Source organism: Piliocolobus tephrosceles, chromosome 12, assembly GCF_002776525.5.
Source record: "Piliocolobus tephrosceles isolate RC106 chromosome 12, ASM277652v3, whole genome shotgun sequence".
NCBI classification, from domain to species: Eukaryota; Metazoa; Chordata; class Mammalia; order Primates; family Cercopithecidae; genus Piliocolobus; species Piliocolobus tephrosceles.
The window spans coordinates 80,580,005-80,602,294 of NC_045445.1; the positions used below are offsets into that span (position 1 = coordinate 80,580,005).

Sequence of the window (22,290 nt, forward strand, 5' to 3'; positions counted from 1 at the left end):
TCCAAGGGAAATGACATTAAGGGAGTGGTGTGAAAACAAGGGTCAGTTGAAGACAGTTGAAGTGTCACTGGACAGATAGTGAAATGAGCAGAGAAGACTGCTCATTCACTGAAGGGTGGTGCCCCTGTAATTTGTTTGCCTCCCCTTCTGGGGAAAGGCAGGGGAAAGCACCAAAAGAAATGGCACAGCCCAACCTGAACTTACCAGTTCAAATGTTAGCTTTAGCAATAATGATTGAGGAAAGTGAGTCAAGTAACTTGCCCAGTCAAGTAACTTCACACTAGCAGGCTTTGAAGCCAAGATTGAACCTACTTCCTCTGACCTCAAGTCCTCCAACTGCAAATACAGTACATTGAGAAGGGATTTCTTCCCAATTTAAGAACCATATGGGTATTACGAATGTGGAAAATTGAGGTGAGGGACCTGTGGCAGGATTTGTGCTTTCTTAACCATGAGCAAGCATCTAGCCTCCCTTTGAGATTAGCTGCAGGAATAGGTTGCCAATTCCAGAGCATTGTGCAACGATTTCTCTTTCTCTGTAGCTGAATCATCTTGCCACATTGCATAGGGTACTTGGATAGTGTTTCCGGTTTAGAACCATTCAGCCGTTTGTTACTAGATCAGAAAGGACACATGAAACAAGACCTTTTCATGTCATCCAAGTACAGTCCAGAATTTAGGGTGTCAGTTGGCCAGTCCATCTCTTGCCCTCTTTCCGCTGCCTATCCCTGAAGGCCCAGGACAAGTCCCATTTCTCCTTATGTTGCCAGTCATCATGATCTCACCTTTCAGTCAAGTCCTCTAGCTTCTCCTGTCTATAAACATGTGCAGTTTTCTCTTTAAAAAATTTCCGGGCTCTGACGTCCCCTCAGGCTGTTAGACTAACTCCTTCCTTTCACAATCACAGTTTTTCAAAGAGGAAGCTACATTTAACTGTTTGCTTCACTTCTTAAACCCCCACAATCTGGCTTTCTCCCCTACCTCCATAGGACACCAGTGAGTTTCTAATGACCAAAAAGGGTCTTTGACCATTCCTTGTCTTCTTTCTGACATCTTTTTCTCCTCTCAACCCTTACACACAGGCATTTCCAAAAATGACACTCTTCTTCCTAGCTCAGAGGTCCTCACCAGGGTGTAGGGTAGGTTTTGTGACATGATCTGACTTACTTATTTTTGGAGGCTCATTCTGGTGGCTGCAAAAATAATGGATTGTAAGGCAGCAAGAATGGAAGCAAAGCCCAGGTAGACACTGCAGAAAGTTCAAGCGAGAGATAATAGTATCCAGACTATAGTGGTGGAAGTACAGAGTGAGAGAAGTGAATGTGTCTAAGGCACGTCTTTGACATAGAACCGATGGAAATTGCTGATGGACTGGATCTGCAGGTGAAGGAAAGGAAGAAACCCAAATAACTCCCAGGTTTCTGACTTAGGCAACTGGATAGATGTTGGTATCTTTACTGATCTATGAAAGATAGAAAAGGAGTGGAAAGAACTTGAATGGGGAAATTGGGAGCTTGGTTTTGAAAATGTTGGATATGACTATTAGGCATCCCAGTGGAGAAAGTCACATCCCTTGGCTATATCAGCCACTCTTATGACTTCAGCTTTCTCCTCTTTATATGAAAAAGTGTGTGTGTGTGTGCGTGTGTGTGTGTCACTGCAATTGTTTAACCCATTAATTTCTGAAATACTTTTCAACACGTTTTTTTGTTTTTTTTTTTGTTGAGACAGAGTCTCACTCTGTCGCCCAGGCTGGAGTGCAGTGGCCGGATCTCAGCTCACTGCAAGCTCCGCCTCCTGGGTTTACGCCATTCTCCTGCCTCAGCCTCCCGAGGAGCTGGGACTACAGGCGCCCGCCACCTCGCCTGGCTAATTTTTTGTATTTTTTAGTAGAGACGGGGTTTCACCACATTAGCCAGGATGGTCTCGATCTCCTGACCTCGTGATCCGCCCGTCTCAGCCTCCCAAAGTGCTGGGATTACAGGCTTGAGCTACCGCGCCCGGCCTCAACACTTTTAAAATCAGAATCTATGTCCATTCTGCCCTACTGTATGAGTTCTTCCTCCCGATTGCTCTCTTTCTTATATTGCTACCTCTAGCCTTCTCCTTACCCAGAGTTTACATTTAAGAGTTTTCAGCAACCCTTTTCCATCTTCCTCCCTCTCACCAATATCCAAGTAATAAAGAAGTCCTGTTGAACTTACCCTGTACATTATTTCTCCTTTGTTCCCATTGCCCCCACCCTAGTTTTAAATCATTATCACTTCTTATTTGGACCATCGTGGCACTCTAACTGCCCCTAGCCTTTTAATGACTAATCTTTCCTACACACTGCTACTATAGAAATCTTTTTTCCTTACTATTTCTGTCTAAATGTGTTTTCCTATTTCCCACAGAATGTAGTCTATTCTCTTTAGCCTGGTATTCAGTGTTCTTCATGATCTGGCCCTTTTAGCTAAACTCGACTAGAAATTTTCTCTTTTGTGTTTTTGTTTATGCTGTTCATTCTAGTCAGCATGCCTTCTCCTGGCTCCTATCTTCACCAAGCAAAATCTTACCCACCTTCTAAGACCCTCTCAAATGCCACCAAAGGTGAATTCTAGTTACCATTTATTAAATATCAGTTATTTAGTACTTAATGCTTATTTATTAAGTAGTCTAAGCACCCTACATTCATTGTCTGACTCTGCATTGCCTTTGGTTTCTTGTGTATTTGCCCCATCTTCTGTATAAGAATGCAAATTCCCTGAGAGCAGAGATCACATTATAATTTATCTTTGAATCCTCAGCTGTACTGTACACTTAATATCAGATAAATGTTTGATGAATGAACGACTGCAGACCTTTTAACTAGTTGCTATGGGAAGATATAAATAAAAGAAACATAAGATCTTACATTCTGGTTACAGAGCACATCACCAGAACACCCCCAAGATTTTCAGAATAAGTATTGAAGGGATACAAAATGGAGGGTGAACAAAGTTATATCATAACACAAAGTCATCCTGGAGGAATCAAGTTTATATAATAACGGGAATGTAAAAAGGCTTCAGTGTCAGACTGACCTAATTTTGAATTTCTGCTTATCTGCTTGTTAAGTATGTGATTTTGAACAGTTGTTTTTCTCTCTAAACTGCATCTGTAAAAGGGGTGTATTGCAACCTCCTTTATAGGACTGTTGCAAGGATGAAATGAGATAATATATCTAATGTGCATGTCACAATCTTCAATAAACGTTTAAAGTCTAAAAAGCAAGCCAGATTTTAAATATAGTAAGGATATTGGGTTGTCCCAGTGGTGTTAGTAAGTCAGTTTAGGTTGCCATGAGAATTGAGGGCCTGAGCACTGGCCACCTTGTTTCAGATCACAGCGGCCTCCAGGAACCTCCAAATGCTGATGGTAATTCTAAAACCACCTCAGATAGTCTTAAACTGGACCCTCACACCAAATCTAAAATATTTCCCTAAGCTGCAGAAACAAAAGGAGGTAGGAAGAGAAGAGCTGCAGTTTCCAAACACCACTGCTTGCAACCTTCCTACCACATTAATGTTCAAGGAGTTACATTTGACATCATTGCTCGATTGGAATCTACCAAGCAATTTCCACTGCACCAGCCAGTCTCTTGGGAAAGTGCTATCAGATTTGCCAGAGTAAATTATTGAGATTGTCAACTTTCATGTGGACATGGATAGTTAATGATGAAAAAGAAATGAACTACAAAATTGCATCACAGAATTTACTGTGTAAACTTTTCAAACCATTTGTGACATTAAACACCACCCCCACCAAAAAAAAAAAAAAAAAAAAAAAAGCCTATCCTTAGGATAGGCAGCTGATGTAACTGGAAGGTGGGGGCTCTAGGTGGCCACATTCTGTCTGTGTTTATATGGTTAAATGGATGAAATAGATGTGTTTGCAGATTGAAACAATTCATAAAGAGTTGAGGCTACTTTTTTTGTTTGTTTTTTTGAGACGGAGTCTTGCACTGTTGCTCAGACTGGAGTGCAGTGGCGCGATCTCGGCTCACTGCAAGCTCCGCCTCCTGGGTTCATGCCATTCTCCTGCCTCAGCCTCTCTTTTTTCTTTTTTTTCTTTTTTTTTTTTTTTTTGGTCTTAGCGCTAAAACTCAAAATCGCGGTTATTTTAATGGTTAGCCCGGACTCTTCCGTTGCTCAAACCTCTGGAAACTACATCTCCCAGCATGCTATGAAACTGGTCTGACTTCATCTCAAATGGCCTCGTAGGGCAACAAGGATGGTTAGTTTTGACCCTATTTATTTGTGCCATAAAACAATCGATCCTAATTGACAGCTATTTGGACTTTTACATCTGCCAAACCCTTTTTCTTGAACTGTGGTCGCTAAATGAGGGGAGTCTGGTCTGGGAAGTCCCATCTATTCCTTCAATAGGATGGGGAGTGGGGCTAGTGTCTCCAGCGATCTCAAGAATAGGAGGGAATGTTGACCAGGGAGCACCGCTGCGGCGGATCAGAGGAGCAGGAACTGGAGCCCTGGCCGAGTCCGAAAAAAGCCAGATCTGGAAGGTGCCTGCGGAACGGTTTTAAGTGGAAGATGGAGGAGCCGGAGGAACCGGCGGACAGTGGGCAGTCGCTGATCCCGGTTTACATCTATAGTCCCGAGTATGTCAGTATGTGTGACTCCCTGGCCAAGATCCCCAAACGGGTAAGAGAAGTCGGGATGAAAGACCATGGGCTCTTGTGGTGGGGGTGGGGGCAGTAGACGAAAGAACGTTAGGAAGCGGAGAGGACACTGGGCTGGGGGAAATCTTCAGAAATTTCGAGTAGCTGTATCAGATACCTAACGCTGTATCAGAAGGAAGTGTTCTCATCTTGTTTCTGAGAGCGCAGCATGTCTCTGCGGGACGCCCAACGGACAGGTAGGAGTGGGGGAGGGGGTACGGAGGAGGGGAGAGGACTCAGTTTCCACTCCTAGGGGACCGCTGAAGTCGTGGGAAAACAAGCTGCAGGGGGAAAGTGTTCCATCACCTGCCTAAGGCCTGGTAGCTTTCACCTTAGAGATTTTGATACTTTGTATCTGTATTGTCTAAAGTGTATTGTAACTGTTAACAGAAGGGAAGCCAGTTGAAACAAAGTTAATCCGTTCCTTTGTTCAGGATAATGAGATTGACGGGGATTTTGCTGAATTAAACTTTTAAGACTATTTCTGCTTTTTTTTTTTTTTTTTTTTCGCTGATGTTTTTAGGCCAGTATGGTACATTCTTTGATTGAAGCATATGCACTGCATAAGCAAATGAGGTAAGTTGTCTTTCTTGAACGTAGCCCTGAAGCTAGGTGTTCGTAGCCTTAATATCCTGCTTCACAGTGGAGCAAGGAAGAGAACGGTCTCTTGAAAAAATTATTTTAGTTTTCTGTGAGAGTATTCACAGTGTTTGTAATCTGCCTGTGATCCCAAGAAAGCTCTTGAAGAATTAAGAAAACTTGGGGGGCCAGGAGCATGGCTCATCCCTGTAATCCCAGCATTTTGGGAGGCCTAGGTGGGTGGATCGCCTGAGGTCAGTAGTTTGAGACCAGCCTGCCCAACATGGCAAAACCCCAGCTCTACTAAAAATACAAAAAAATTAGCTGGGTGTGATAGCAGGTGCCTGTAGTCCCAGCTACTCGGGAGGCTGAGGCAGGAGAATCGCATGAACCCGGGAGGTGGAGGTTGCAGTGAGCAGAAATTGCACCACTGCACTCCAGCCTGGGCAACAAGAGTGAAACTCCGTCTCAAAAATAAATAAATAAATAAATGAGAGAGAGAGAGAAAAGAAAACTTGGGACGGGGAAGTGGAAAGTGCAGGAAGCAGTTAATGTTCATTAGAAATATAGCTCAATTGCTTAGTTAAGTATCTCAGGGGTAGGTTCAGTGCATTGTGGAGATTTTAAGTACATTTGGGTATTAAAACCAGTCTGATACAAAAAGGTGTTCAGCTAGGAGGTGTTCCGTTTTTCTTTTGATTTTGTTTCATTCTAAACCAGATTTGAGGGTGTGAGTTCAACCTAAGACTTTTAGACAACCCACCACCACCACCAAACTTTAATGGGTGAGGCTGGAGACAGGTCAAGACCAAAGAAAACTGTTAAGACTGAGCCAGAACTCAAGAGAGAGCTGTTTCTTCCAAAAACATGAACTTGCTGTTTATTGCCATTTCTGTATTTGGTGCCATTGTAAGAGCAAATATAACCCTGCCACATATAGGATTACTTATGACAATTTCTGGCCAAATAGGTAAGTGCCCATACCAGCTGGTGTGCTATGCTTCATTTATCTTCCAGAAGGTAGTGTAATAGTCTTTCAGATTTTATTCTTATTATTAACAAAATCATTTTGTACCTTCTTAAGGGAATTTTTAAGCTTTTTTTTTTTTTTTTTTTTGACAGAGTCTTGCTCTGTCACCCAGGCTGGAGTGCTGTGGCACCATCTTGGCTCACTGCAACCTCTGCCTCCCAGGTTCAAGCGATTCTCCTGCCTCTGCCTCCGGAGTAGCTGGGACTACAGGCACATGCCACCACACCCATTTTAAACCATTTTTTAACCTGTATGGTTTGGTTAACATAGTAACTATATGCCTTCCATTAAAGTTATTTAACATTTCAAAAAATTATTTTATGACAAACAAGATATCAAAGCAAAGCAAAACTGTCCAGTTTGTTTACTGTTAAATAGGGAGGCTTTCAGTAACATTTAACATTTAACAAAATAAATGGAAGGCTACTAGAAGAGGGAGCTTTTAGGACTGGGAAATATGGTCCAAGATATTATAAAATTTTTATTCTAATGGGTAGATTTTTCACCTCTGATGGTATAGATGTGTCTTCTTTAAGAAGAAGCAAGAATTCTTGAGTCATGGCTATGTATTTCAGTTTTGAGGCCAAACCACAGGATTTCTTCCAGCTACCTTGGTGATAGTAGTAGCCTGTATAGTCATTAATTCATCATAAACTCATGGCTGTGCTCCCATTCAGCAGATATTTAAAACCACTGCTGCCTCCCTGTGGCCCAGGTCAGGGCTCCTTCAACTTGAATGTGTATATGAATTACCTTAAAATACGTTATCTTGTTTAAAAATCATCATGTTAAAACTCTTCTTGTTAAAAATCATCTTGTTTAAAAATGATCAAATTCTGACTCAGGTCCGAGGCAAGTCTGAAGTTCTGCATTTCTAACAAGCACCTGGGGGATGCTGATGCTCCTAGTCTCCAGACCACCCTTTAAGTGGCAAGGGCTAGAGAACAGTAGTGACAGCTGTGGGGTCAAGAAGAGGAAATGGGGGATAGGCAGCTAGAGGTTAGATGTGGGAAGGCCTCTTATTGGGTTAGCTCCCTTTATTCCCTCACTTGCTTCTATTTGTCATTTTTTGTGAGGAGTAGGTTGAGAGGTTCCAAGTGAAGCCCAGTTCCAACCATTTTGCCCCTTCTCGCCTTGCTCTCAGAGGCAGATAGGAGGGTTCAAGTCTAGAAACATTACATTTTGAGTTGCCCGTTTTTAATCCGTTAATAGAATGATAGTTATCCACCAAGCACTTTTGTATGTGTTATCCTTTTATCTTCACATAAGTCCCATAAAGTTCCCCATTTTACAAATAAGAAAACTGAACTCCGGAACAGTCAACTTACCTGAGGTTATAGAGCTAGTAAGTACAGAGTTAGAACAGGAACCCAATTCTCTGACTCCAAATCTGACTCCAAATTCAAAATGCATGATAACATAGCTGCCTATTAAAATAAAGATACAGCTGAAAGGATTAGATAGCCCAATTAGCAACTGGTTCAATAGCTGCCTATTAAAATAAAGATACAGCTGAAAGGATTAGATAGCCCAATTAGCAACTAGTTCAAATGAAAATATCCCTGCCTATTAGTTTGTCCTGAAAGTTGTAACTCACAGGGTAAAGTCTGTCTGATACCTGATTATTTGTCTAACTTGAATATAATTACTTTTGTTTACCTACTTATAAACTCAAGGGAAAATCTGTCCTCTTACCCCTTATTAATAGAGTCACTACTGTAGATGTGAGGCAGTAAAGATCGCACAGAGCAGTGGAAGAACAGAATGTGTTTATTACTCTAGCCTATTGGAACAAGAAGTTGAGACTTGTATTTTCTTCTCAGACTGCTGGCTTCTGTTTCTAGCTTCTGGCATACACTGGGTCTGACTCACTCACCTCTCTTTGTTCTCTCTGTTATTATTAGGATAGTTAAGCCCAAAGTGGCCTCCATGGAGGAGATGGCCACCTTCCACACTGATGCTTATCTGCAGCATCTCCAGAAGGTCAGCCAAGAGGGCGATGATGATCATCCGGACTCCATAGAATATGGGCTAGGTAAAGTCATTACCAGGCAGTGATGGGAGATGGACAGCCTAATTTTTTTATAACTTGTATGATTTTTAAATATTTTTTCATTAAGAAGTCATGTGTTAACTGTCGATCTTAATCTTTTGGTTTAGCCACATATAACTCACTAAACAAGCAAACCATATGAGTTGAGCAAAACCACATGATGGGTTAGATGAAAGAAAACCTTTCAGTTGCTTAGGCCTATTGGCAGTGCTCAGATCTGGTCTGGCTATATATATACTGATTTAGCTGTCCTGTGACCTTATATTTTAACTGGAATACAGATTTATGTTCTGGCTAAGTTTTCTACCTCATCCCTCATTAAACAGCTGCATTTTTTTAAACTGTAAGTGACCAGCAGGATAGTCTAGAAAAACAGCATGGTTTAGCAGAGGAACATTGAACTGGAGGGTCAAGAGAGCTGAGTCCCAGGCCTGGCTCTATGTGACCACTGACACGACATATCACCTTGGTTTCTCTATCTATAGCCTGTGACTAGTTCATCAGGAAGATTTATCCTTTCTAGCTCTAACCTTTTAAAAAATTATATCCCCAACATTGGAATTGTTTCTGTCTCACTTGGAGCTGTTATTAGCACAGTGGCCTTTTAGTAGGTTAGGTTGTTGTCACACCTCAACCTATTCCTCCTCTTTTTCCAGTTCATCTTTTAACCAGTTCTTCTGATTTTTGCCCTAAGGTTATGACTGCCCAGCCACTGAAGGGATATTTGACTATGCAGCAGCTGTAGGAGGGGCTACAATCACAGCTGCCCAATGCCTGATCGACGGAATGTGCAAAGTAGCAATTAACTGGTCTGGAGGCTGGCATCATGCAAAGAAGTAAGAAAATAACCTTTCTGTTTTCTGACTCTTTCCTTGAGTCAGTTTCTCAGTTATATAAACTCTTGTGCTTATTGTATTGACATTTACAGAGAGACGTGTGTATATGTGGCACTTTACGAGGCATTCTGAAGAAATCCAAGTGAAATAGAAAAAAGATTACCTAATATAGTGGAAAACACACTGCTCAAAGTCAGGACACCTGGGCTCTACACCTAGTTTTTCTGCTAACTTGCCTAACTGACTTGGACTGATTACCCTCCCTAGGCCTCAGTTTCTTCATCAATAAAATGAACAAAGGATACAACTAGACAGTCTCTAAATTCCTTTTCTGCTTTCTAGAAATTCCCCTGTCTTCAAGGGACTTACAGTCCAGAAACATTAACAAAATTAGAATAGAGAACAACATTAGTTATGGTACCAATGGAATATGTGTATGAGCTGAAGAGACTTATCAGTAGAAAGAAATTAATCATGGAAGTCTTGGCGGAAGTGAATTTTAGAGCTAGTTCTTAAAAGAAGTGGCAAACAGATTTTTGAAAAGGTGGAAAATTGATGTGAATAGGTTTAAAACAAAAGGCTGAACAATCAAGAAGAGGGCTCATGCTGCCACCTCTAAGGAAAGTAGCAACCCAGAGGTAGATGTCTCTCAAAGACAAAGGGCTTGTGAAAAGGCTCTTCCTAGGTGCTTCTTGGAGTTAGAGGAGAAGTCCTTTGGAGTGTTCATTTGTTTATTTGTTTGTTTGTTTTTGAGACAGGGTCTCACCCTGTTGCTCAGGCTGGAGTGCAGTGGCGTGATCTCGGCTTACTACAACCTCCGCCTTCCCAGTTCAAGTGATTCTCCTGCCTCAGCCTCCTGAGTAGCTGGGATTATAGGCACCCACCATCATGCCCAGCTAATTTTTGTATTTTTGTAGAGACGGGGTTTCACCATGTTGGCTAGGCTGGTCTTAAACTCCTGAGCTCAGGTGATCTGCCTGCCTCGGCCTCCCAAAGTGCTGGGATTACAGGGGTGAGCCACCGCACCTAGCCACCTTCTAGTGTTTTATGTTAACATGTCAAACTGCAGTAGTCTGTCTGAGAAGGATTGCTGGGTCTTCTTCAGCATTTGGAACTTTCCTTGATATTTCTGTAGTACTTAATCCACATTAAAGAAGAAGGATTTTTTAAAACTCTGAATTTATCAATCCTCTGTCTGAGAGAAATGAAGTCACTGTAGTAGTAATTGCCAATGCATCATTCACAAATCAATTGTTCATGCAATCAACAGTGACCTTGATACTCTTAGGTGCTCTTGAGTCAAGAGAAAACCACAGTTTGTTTTTCAGAATAAAACACAGCACAACTTCAGCATATGCAGATTAAGATAATAACAGAATTTTTTCCATCAAATTGACAGATTTTGTGGCCAAGGAAGTCCTTGAAAAAGTTTACTGCTAGAATTTACTAGTTTGGCAACAGAGCAAAGGAAACCAGTGTTTTAGTAATGAGTCTTATGTGGTCTTAAAAACAGAGACAAGCTGCCTTTTGTTAGCTTTTGCTTGCTTGCCTGCTTGCTTTTTTCTTGCTTTTTGTTGTTGTTGTTTGTTTGTTTTTTTAATAAAGACAATGTCTCCCTATGTTGCTGATCTTGAACTCCTAGGCTGATCTTGAACTCCCAGGCTCAAGGGATCCTCTATCCTCGGCCTCCCAAGGTACTGGCATTACAGGCATGCACCACACCTGGCCTCTTTCTTTCTTTCTTGTTTTGTGTTTTCGAGACGGTCTCTCTCTGTCACCAAGGCTGGATGGAGTGCAGTGGTGCAATCATAGCTCACTGCAGTCTCGAACTCCTGGGTTCAAGGGATCTTCCCACCTCAGCCTTCTAGGTAGCTAGGACTACAGGCACGTGCCACCACCCTTGGATAATTTTTGTATTTTTTGTAGAGATGAGGTCTTGCTGTGTTGCCCAGGCTGGTCTCAAATTCCTGGCCTCAAGTGATCCTCCCGCCTTGGCCTCGCAAAGTGCTGGCACTGCACATGAAAGTCACTGCACCCAGGCTGCCTTTTTTTTTTTTTTTTTTAGTTCAAAATACAGACAGAAAAAAAAATGACCCTCTCCCCTCCCAGGTACAGAATGAAAGGAGAAAATTAAGCTTCTCTGAATGAAAGACTTCTAGGTCCTCTTGGGCTTAGCAAATTGAGAAGAAAAGTAGTGTGGCTTCATAGAAAAGGCTTGCTTCTATGAATCACATCCAGTTTATTATGCAATTAAATTCACTGCAGAAAGCCTACTAGGGCCTGGGTCATTTTCCAGTGGGGTACTCTGCTTCTTATTACTGTTTTGCTGCCAAAGGAAGTACACTCTGTCTTGACCCAATCATGGCTGCTTCTGGGCTGCACACAGACATGGGGATACCCACATATATTGCCTTAACTGTTTTAGACATCTTTCAGCTGCTCCTGCATGGAAACGGACATGCCTGTGATAAATATAAATTACAGAGAGTCTCTAGAGATTTCCCCAATTTAGGTCTGAATTCCAGGGTGTTCTTGGCATATCTAGAACCTCTCTGTAGATGGACTACAGGCATTTAGGCTACAAACTTACATCTAGCCAGCATTTACCTATTACAATCACAATATTTGTTTAAACTTCCCATCTCCAAATATATGTACAGATTCACATATGCCATTTATTCATTGAACAAGCATTGATTAAGCACCTACTATATGTCAAATGTATGTTTATCATCACCAGTAAGCAGAGATATAGAAATTGAAGCAAGATATATTGTTTCCCCTACCAAGTTGAAAAAAAAAATTTATTTCAAAATATCCAGGTGGTGGAAGGATTACAGTGAAATTAGTACAACCCCCTTTGAAAACTTTGGAAGTGTTAAGAATGGGAAAAAATGTTCATACCAGTTGGCCCAGTAACAATATTCTTGGCAGTCTAGTCTAAGGAAATAAACCAATTCTACCTGTAAGAAATTTATATCTTAGGAATAAGACAGCAAATAATTGCATTTGAAAGCTTAAAAAGGATGATTCTCAAAGAATATTCTACAAAAGAAGAGTAATGAAGGACTAATGCTATTGGATATTAAGCATCCAAAACTACAATAATGAAAACACCCGTACAAAATTAGACAGATAGCTTATAGTACACCCCACCTCCAACAAAGAGACCAGTTATATAGAATTTAATCTATTACAAAGGATACATTGCAAGTGCGTGGGAATTGAAAGGTCTGTTGAGTAAATGAATGGTATTGTGACAGCTTGTACCATTATACACTCATCTACTGTAATAAACTAAAATGAGTGACAGCTAGATTGAAGAGTTAAATATTAAAGAAAGCAAATTTAAAAAACTGGAGTGAATGGATATTTATCAAGCTTCTAAAAGGGAAGATTTTCTAAGCTTAGAAAGTAATTTTTAAAAATCACGAAGGAAAAGATCAAACCTGACTGTATAAAATTTTAAAACCAAAACAACTTTTAAAAGTTTTTTGGCTATTTTTAAAATGAAATCTAAACACAGACTGGAAAAGCCTATGTTTCATAAATATGACAAAGTGTAGTAGGCTTGTATTATCTAACCCACTCTTACAATATAATGTATAAGAAGAAATCTGCACAAAGAACATGAATAGACAATTTACAAAGGAGTTTAAGTACAACTGGAAAACATCGGAAAATGTTCATCACTACTAATCAAAGAATTGCAAATTAAAACCATTAGGTAAGCTCTTTTTCTTTGAGACAGAATCTCGACTCTGTTGTCCAGGCTGGAGTGCAGTGGCGCGATCTCAGCTCACTGCAACCCTGCCTCCCAGGTTCAAGCGATTCTCCTGCCTCAGCCTCTTTAGTAACTGGGATTACAGGCGTGTGCCACCATGCCCAGCTAATTTTTGTATTTTTAGTAGAGACGGGGTTTCACCATGTTGGTCAGGCTGGACTCGAATTCCTGACCTCATGTCCTCCCGCCTCGGCCTCCCAAAGTGCTGGGATTTCAGGCATGAGCCACCAGTTTTTAAGCCTATATTTAACAGTATTGAAAAAGATGGTACTCAGTTTCCTAGTGAGTGTGGTTTGGAAGAAAGCATTTTGGTAGCCAATGTGTAGTAATGCCCTTTGATCGGGTAATCTTACTTCTGGGAATGTGGCCTAATTTTTTTTTTTTTTAATATGGGAAACAAATTATTTTCATGAAGGTATTTATCAGTGTTATTTATAAAATTTTAAAAACTAAAATAACATGAATGCCTAGCAATAAAGGAATGGTGAATCTACTCCCTAGAATATTATCCTATTGTTTTACTTTTTTCCTTCTGTGCAAAAGCTTTTTGTTTTTATTTATTTATGTATTATTTACTTATGAGACAGGGTCTTGCTCTGTCACCCAGGCTGGAGTGCATTTGCATGGTCTCGGCTCACTGCAACCTATGCTCCCCAAAGATCAAGCAGTCCTCCCACATCAGCCTCCTGAGTAGCTGGGACTACAGGTGCACACCACCACACCTGGCTTTTTTTGTAGAGATGGGGTCTTGCCATGTTGTCCAGGCTGGTCTCTAACTCCTGGGCTCAAGCAGTCAACCCACTTTGCCCTCCCAAAGTGCTGGGATTACGGTTGTATGCCACCATGCCCAGCCTTATGCTATTATTTTAAATAATGATTATAAGGATTATAGGGAACTTCAGACAAATACTTTATGTGTGTCAATAAAAAAGCAGGTCTTGGCTGGGCGCAGTGGCTCATGCCTGTAATCCAAGCACTTTGGGAGGTCGAGGCAGGTGGATCACCTGAGGTCAAGAGTTTAAGACCAGCCTGGCCAACATGGTGAAACCTTGTCTCTACTAAAAATACAAAAATTAGCCGGATGTGGTGGCAGGCACCTGTAATCCCAGCTACTTGGGAGGCTGAGGCAGGAGAATCGCTTAAACCCAGGAGGCAGAGGTTGCAGAGAACCGAAATCGTGCCACTGCACACCAGCCTAGGTGACAAAGTAAGACTCTGTCTCAGGAAAAGAAAAAAAAAAAAAAAACAGGTCTTAAAAATGCATGCACATTGTAATCACAGCTTTGTAAAACATATATGAAGAGAGAAAGACTGGTGGGAATAACAGTGGTTGTCTTAGAATAACAATAATATAGTGACAGAATTATTTTTTCTCCCAAGTATTATTTTTTATTTTTTAATTTAATTTTCCTTTTACAGTTTTTTATTATTTTTTTTTATTTCAATAGGCTTTTGGAGAACAGGTGGTGTTTGGTTACATGAGTAAGTTATTTAGTGGTGTTTCTGAGCTTTTGGTGCACCCATCACCCGAGCAGTGTACACTGTACCCAATGTGTAGTCTTTTATCCCTCACCACCCCTCATCCTTTTCCCCGAGTCCCCAAAGTTTAATGTGTTGTTCTTATGCCTTTGTGTCCTTATAGCTTATCTTCCACATGAGTGAGAACATACAACGTTTGGTTTTCCATTACTGAGTTACTTCACTTAGAGTAATAGTCTCCAATTCCAGGCAGGTTGCTGTGAATGCCATTATCTCATTCCTTTTTATGGCTGAGTAGTATTCTATGGCGTATATATACCACATTTTCTTTATCCACTTGTTGATTGATGGGCATTTGGGCTGGTTCCATATTTTTGCATTTGCAAATTGTGCTGCTATAAACATGTGTGTGCAAGTATCTTTTTTGTATAATGACTTCTTTTTTTTCTGGATAGATACCTAGTAGTGGGATTGCTGGATCTACTTTTAGTTCTTTAAGGAGTCTCCACACTGTTTTCCATAGTGATTGTACTAGTTTACATTCCCACCAGCAGTGTAAAAGTGTTCCCTTTTCACCACATCCATAACAACATCTATTATTTTTTGATTTTTTGATTATGGCCGTTCTTGCAGGAGTGAGGTAGTATCACATTGTGGCTTTGATTTGCATTTTCCTGATCACTGGTGATGTTGAGCATTTTTTCATATGTTTGTTGGCCATTGGTATATCTTCTTCTGAGAATTGTCTGTTCATGTCCTTAGCCCACTTTTAAATGGGATTGTTTGCTTTTTTCTTGCTGATTTGTTTGAGTTCTTTGTAATTCTGGATATTGGTCCTCTGTCAGATGTATAGATTATGAAGATTTTCTCCCACTCTGTGGGTTGTTTGTTAACTCTGCTGATTATTTCTTTTGCTGTGCAGAAGCATTTTAGCTTAATTATGTTTCATCTGTTTATCTTTGTTTTTGTTGTATTTGCTTTGGGGTCTTTGGTCATGAATTCTTTGCCTAAGCCAATGTCTAGAAGGGTTTTTCCAATGTTATCTTCTAGAATTTTTATAGTTTCAGGTCTTAGATTTAAGTCTTTGATCCATCTTGAGTTGATTTTTTGATAAGGTGAGAGATGAGGATCCAGTTTCATTCTTCTACATGTGGCTTGCCAATTATCCCAGCACCATTTGTTGAATACGGTGTCCTTTCCCCACTTTATGTTTTTGTTTGCTTTGTCAAAGATGAGTTGGCTGTAAGCATTTGACTTTATTTCCGGGTTCTCTATTCTGTTCCATTGGTCTATGTGCCTATTTTTATACCAGTATCATGCTGTTTTGGAGACTATGGCCTTATAGTTTGTAGTCGTGTAATGTGATGCCTCTAGATTTGTTCTTTTTGCTTAGTCTTAGCTTTGGCTATGTGGGCTCTTTTTTGGTTCCATATGAATTTTAGGATCGTCTTTTCTATTTCTGTGAAGAATGATGGTGGTATTTAGATGGAAATTGCACTGAATTTGTAGATTGCTTTCGGCAGTATGGTCATTTTCACAATATTGATTCTACCCATCCATGAGCATGGAATGTGTTTTCATTTGTTTGTGTTGTCTATGATTTCTTTCAGCAGTGTTTTGTAGTTTTCCTTGTAGAAGTCTTTCATGTCCTTGGTTGGGTATATTCTTAAGTATTTTACTTTTTCTGCAGCTATTGTGAAAGGGGTTGAGTTCTTGATTTGATTATCAGCTTTGTTGCTGTTGGTGCATAGCACAGCTACTGATTTATGTACATTAATTTTGTATCCTAAAACTTTGCTGAATTCATTTACCAGTTCTAGGGGCTATTTGGATGAGTCTTCAGGGTTTTCTAGGTATATGATCATATCATCAACAAAGAGCGACAGTTTGACTTACTCTTTACCGATTTGGATGCTCTTTATTTCTTCCTCTTGTCTGATTTCTCTGACTAGGACTTGCAGTACTGTGTTGAATGGAAGTGGTGAAAGTGGGTATCCTTTTCTTATTCCAGTTCTTGGGGGGAATGCTTTCAACTTTTCCCCGTTCAGCATAATGTTGGCCGTGGGTTTGTTGTAGATTATTACCTTTTATTACCTTAGGTTATGTCCCTCCTATGCCAATTTTGCTCAGGGTTTTAATCATAAAGCGATGCTGAATTTTGTCAAATTCTTTTTCTGCATCTATTGAGATGATCGTGTGATTTTTGTTTTTAATTCTGTTTATGTGGTATATCACACTTATTGACTTGTGTATGTTAAACCATCCTTGCATCTCTAATATGAAATCCAGCTGATCATCGTGAATTATCTTTTGATATCCTGTTGGATTTGGTTCACTATTATCTTGTTGAAGTTTTTGCATCTATGTTCATCAGGGATTTTGGTCTGTAGTTTTCTTTTTTTTGTTATGTCCTTCCCTAGTTTTGGTATTAGGGTGATATTGGCTTCATAGAATAATTTAGGGAGGATTCCCTCTTCCTCTAACTTTTGGAATAGTGTCAATAGGATTGATACCAATTCTTTGAATGTCTGATAGAGTTCAGCTGTGAATTCGTCTGGTCCTGGGCGCTTTTTTGTTGGCATTTTTTGTTGTTGTTGTTACCATTTCAATCTCGCTGATTGTTACTGGTCTGTTCAGAGATTCTTTATGTTCCTGGTTTAATGTAGGAGGGTTGTGTATTTCCAGGAATTTATCCATTTCCTCTAGGTTTTCTAGTTTATGCACATAAAAGTGTTCTTAGTAACCTTGAATAACCTTTTGTATTTCTGTGGTATCAGCTGTAATGTCTCCCATTTCATTTCTAATTGAGCTTATTTGGATCTTCTCTCTTATTTCCTTGGTTCATCTTGCTAATTGTCTATCAATTTTATTTATTTTAAAAGAACCAGCTTTTTGTTTCATTTATCTTTTGTATTTTTTTGTTTGTTTCAGTTTCATTTAGTTCTGCTCTGATCTTGGTTATTTCTTTTCTTCTGCTGGGTTTGGGTTTGGATTGTTCTTGTTTCTCCAGTTCCACGAAGTGTGCCCTTAGATTGTCTGTTTGTGCTCTTTCAGACTTTTTAATGTAGGCATTTAATGAATTTGCTAAGAGGCATTACCTTTTAGCACTGCTTTTGCTGTATCCCAGAGGTTTTGATAGGTTGTGTCACTATTATCGTTCTGTTCAAATAATTTTTTAATTTTTATCTTGATTTCGTTGTTGACCTCATGTTCATTCAGGAGCAGGCTATTTAATTTCCATGTATTTGCATGGTTTTGAGGGTTCCTTTTGGAGTTTATTTCCAATTTTATTCCACTGTGGTCTGAGAGAGTACTTGATATAATTTTGATTTTTTTAATCGAGACTTGTTAAAGATTTTCTTAAGTGAGACTTGTTTTGTGGCCTATCATATGGTCTGTCTTGGAGAATGTTCCATGTGCTGATGAATAGAATGTATATTCTGTAGTTGTTGGGTAGAATGTTCTATAAATATCTGTTAAGTCCATTTGTTCTAGGGTATAGTTTAAGTCCATTGTTTCTTTGTTGACTTTCTGTCTGGATGACCTGTCTAGTGCTTTCAGTGTAGTATTACAGTCCCCCACTGTAATTGTGTTGCTGTCTATCTCGTTTCTTAGGTCTAATAGTAATTCTTTTATAAATTTGGGAGCTCCAATGTTAGGTGCATACATATTTAGAATTGTGATATTTTCCTGTTGGACTAGTCCTTTTATCATTATATAATGTCCCTCTTTGTCTTTTCTAACTGCTGTGGCTTTCAAGTTTGTTTTGTCTGATATAAGAATAGCTACTCTTGCTTGCTTTTGGTGTCCATTTGCATGGAATATCTTTTTCCTCCCCTTTACCTTCAATTTATGTAAGTCCTTATGTGTTAAGTGAGTCTCCTGAAGATAGCAGAAACTCGGTTGGGTGAATTCTTATCCGTTCTGCCATTCTGTATCTTTTAAGTGGAGCATTTAGGCTACATACAACGTTAGTATTGAGATTGAGGTACTATTCTATTCACCATGCCAGTTGTTGCCTGAATATCTTGGTTTTTATAAATTGTATTATTGTTATATAGGTCCTGTGAGATTTATGCTTTAAGGAGGTTCTATTTCAGTTTATTTTGAGGATTTGTTTCAAGATTTAGTGGTAGTTTGAGCAATTCTTGTAGTGCTGGCTTTGTAGTGGCAAATTGTCTCAGCATTTTTTTTGTCCGGAAAAGACTGTATCTTTCCTTCATTTATGAAGCTTAGTTTCACTGGATACAAAATTCTTGGTTGATAATTGTTTTGTTTAAGGAGGATGGCCGGGTGTGGTGGCTCAACCCTGTAATCCCAGCACTTTGGGAGGCCGAGACGGGTGGATCACAAGGCCAGAAGATCGAGACCATCCTGGCGAACACGGTGAAACCCCATCTCTACTAAAAATACAAAAAACTAGCCAGGCGAGGTGGCGGGCGCCTGTAGTCCCAGCTACTCGGGAGGCTGAGGCAGGAGAATAGCATAAACCTGGGAGGCGGAGCTTGCAGTGAGCTGAGGTCCGGCCATTGCACTCCAGCCTGGGTGACAGAGCAAGACTCCGTCTCAAACAAACAAACAAACAAACAAAAAAAAGGAAGCTAAAAATAGGACCCCAATCCCTTCCAGCTTTTAAGGTTTCTGCTGAGAAATCTGCTGTTAATCTGATAGGTTTTCCTTTATAGGTTACCTGATGCTTTTGCCTCACAGCTCTTAAGATTCTTTCTGTCATCTTGACTTTAGGTAACTGATGACTATATGCCTAGTTGATGATCATTTGGCAATGAATTTCCCAGGTATTCTTTGAACTTCTTTTGTTTGGATGTCGAGATCTCTAGCAAGGCTGGGGAAGTTTTCCTTAATTATCCCCTCAAATATGTTTTCCAAACTTTTAGATTTATCTTCTTCCTTGGGAACACAAATTATTCTTAGGTTTTGGACATTTAACATAGTCCCAAACTTCTTGGAGGCTTTGTTCATTTGTTAAAATTTTTTTTCTCTATGTGTTTGACAGATTGGGTTAATTCAAAAGCCTTGTCTTTGAGCTCCGAAGTACTTTCTTCTGCTTGTTCAATTCTATTGCTGAGACTTTCCAGTGCATTTTGCATTTCTCTAAGTGTGTCCTTAATTTCCAGAAGTTGTGATTATTTTTTATTTACGCTCTCCATTTCACCAAAGAATTTTCCTTTCATATCCTGTATTATGTTTTTGATTTCTTTAAGTTGGACTTCACCTTTCTCTGGTGGCTCCTTGATTAGCTTAATAATCTACCTTCTGAATTCTTTTTCTGGCAATTCAGGGATTTTTGTCTTGGTTTGGAACCATTGCTGGTGAGCTGGTATGATCTTTTGGGGATGTTAAAGAACCTTGTTTTGTCATGTTACCAGAATTGTGTTTCTGGTTCCTTCTCATTTGGGTAGACTATATCTGAGGGAAGATCTAGGATTCACAGGCTACTGTTCAGACTCTTGTCCCACGGGGTGCTCCTTTGATGTGTCATTCTCCTCCTTCCCCTAGGAATGGGGGGCTCCCTGAGAGCTGAACTGTAGTGATTGTTTTTGCTCTTCTGGGTCTAGCCACCCAGCAGAGCTACCAAGCTCCCACCTGGTACTGGGGAGTGTCTGCAAAGAGTACTGTGATGTGATCTGTCTTCAGGTCTTGGCAGCTGTGGATACCAGAACCTGCTCCAGTGGAGGTAGCAGGAGAGTGAAGTGGAGGGTCCTTAGTTGTGTTTTTCTTCAGTGCACTGGTTTTGTGTTGGTTGGCCTCCAGCCAGGAGGTGGCGCCTTCAAGAACGCATCAGCTGTGGTGGTATAGGGAGGATGCAAACTTGCCTGGGGACACCTGTTTAAGTATTCAGGTTTCTCAGGCAGCTGGCAGGGTCATAGAACTCCCAAGAGATTAAGACCTTTGTCTTTGTCTATTGGGGCAGATAGAGAAAGACCACCAGGTGGAGGCAGGGGTAGGTGTGTGTCTGAGCTCAGAGTCTCCTTGGGTGGGGCCTGCTGTGGGGGAAGGGGGTGTGGTTCCCAGTCCAGTGGAGTTATATTCCCAAGGGGATTATGGCTGCCTCTGCTGAGTCATACGGGTCTCCAGGAAAGTGAAGGAAAGCCGGCAGGCACAGGCTTCACCCCGCTCCCATGCAGCCTGCAGTCCTAGAGGCCGGTCTCACTCCCACCGTTCCTCCCCCGCCCCTACCCCTCTCCCCACTCCCAACAGCACTGAGTCTGTTTCCAGTCAACCAGTGACCAGGGCTGAGAACTTGCCCCAGATCATGAGCCTCCCTGTTGAGAAAGCAAGCCAACTTACAGTTGTTCGGCATCTCAGGGAGCCTGCAGCAGTGATCCAGTTCCTTCAAAGGGTCTATGGATTTTCTTGGTTTCCCTGGTGTGTTTCTGCGGTAGTTCCAGGAGCAAAAGTTCATGATGTGAATCTCCACGTGCTGTTCTGTCCATCGGAGCAGGAGCTGTAAGCTAGTCCTGCCTCCTATCCACCATATTAATAGGCAGAATTATTGATGATTTTTTAAACATATTTTTCTCCAGTTTTCAAAATTTCTGTAACGATATTATATTATTTTGTAGCTAAAATTTTACCAAGATAGAAAGAGATCCCCCAAAATTACAGCAAATGTAACAAAGAGTTAAAATCTCTAACTGTTCTAATTGATTTTTTTAAACACTAATACTCAGATAAATGAACAAAAAACACAAATAGACAATTCACAAAAGAGGAAACATTAAACAAGCATGATAAAATATTTAACATCACTAATAAATAGACGAATTGAAATATTAGCAGTTAGCCCTTGAACAACACAGGTTTGAACTGTGGGGATTTATTCATATGCAGATTTTTTTCTATAAATACAGTCAGCCCTCCATATCAACAGGTTCTGCATCTGCAACCAAATACAGATAGAAAATACAGTATTTACCAAATGTGAAACCCACGTATACAGAGCACTGACTTTTATCATCTGCGGGTTCCACGGGGCCGACTGTAGGATTTGAGTGTGCATGGATTTTAGTATCTGCAGGGGTCCAGGAACCAATCCCCCACAGATATCAAGGGATTGTATATATATTTTTCCCTCCTACAAATATGAGCCAAATAAAGGAAGATCTTTGAAAACGTCTATTACTCTTGGTAATCTATTCTAAAGAAGTAAACTGATCCAAAATATGGTAAAGATGTGTTTGTGAAGAGGGTACTTTCTCTATTACTTATAGTAGCCAAAAAAGGGGCAGGAGGGAGACCCAAATATTCAACAACAGTGGGTTAGGTAGTATACTGCAACATATCCACTTGAAGGGATATTATAAAACCATTAAAAATGGTGGCTATTGGCCGGGCGCGGTGGCTCACGCCTGTAATCCCAGAACTTTGGGAGGCCGAGGCGGGCAGATCACCATGTCAAGAGATCCAGACTGTTCTGGCCAACATGGTGAAACCCCGTCTCTACTAAAAATACAAAAATTAGCTGGGCAGGGTGGCTTGAGCCTGTAATCCCAGCTACTCGGGAAGCTGAGGCAGGAGAATTCCCTTGAACCTGGGAGGCGGAGGCTGCAGTGAGCCAAGATCATGCCACTGCACTCCAGCCTGGGCGACAGAGGGAGACTCCATCTCTAAATAAATAAATAAATAAATAAATAAATAGGTGGCTAGTACAACTGCATAAATAGAAAAAATGCCTATCTTATAATGTTGATTTTGTTTTTAAAGGGCAGTTGGCTAAACCTCATATATTCACTCAGATTAGAGTCCTGTAAAAAATATATGCATATGAAAAAATCTTAGAGGGAAATAAAACAAAATGTTAACAGTGTC

General features: G+C 40.4%; 1 protein-coding gene across 4 annotated transcripts in view; it reads left to right on the forward strand.

Annotated features, from left to right (window-relative positions):
* The first annotated feature begins 4,230 nt into the window (after positions 1 to 4,230).
* Positions 4,231 to 22,290, forward strand: part of HDAC8 (histone deacetylase 8) — a 265,909-nt gene continuing 247,849 nt past the window's right edge. For 3 of the 4 annotated variants that reach the window (XM_023202115.1, XM_023202116.1, XM_023202117.1), the window contains exons 1-4: positions 4,231 to 4,682; positions 5,223 to 5,275; positions 8,213 to 8,343; positions 9,056 to 9,197. In XM_023202115.1, the coding sequence (XP_023057883.1) occupies positions 4,458 to 4,682; positions 5,223 to 5,275; positions 8,213 to 8,343; positions 9,056 to 9,197 (551 nt within the window). In that variant the 5' untranslated portion in view covers positions 4,231 to 4,457. Of the gene's footprint in view, positions 4,683 to 5,222; positions 5,276 to 8,212; positions 8,344 to 9,055; positions 9,198 to 9,289; positions 9,508 to 22,290 lie in introns of those variants that run through there. The other variant, XM_023202118.1, reaches the window with a different exon arrangement.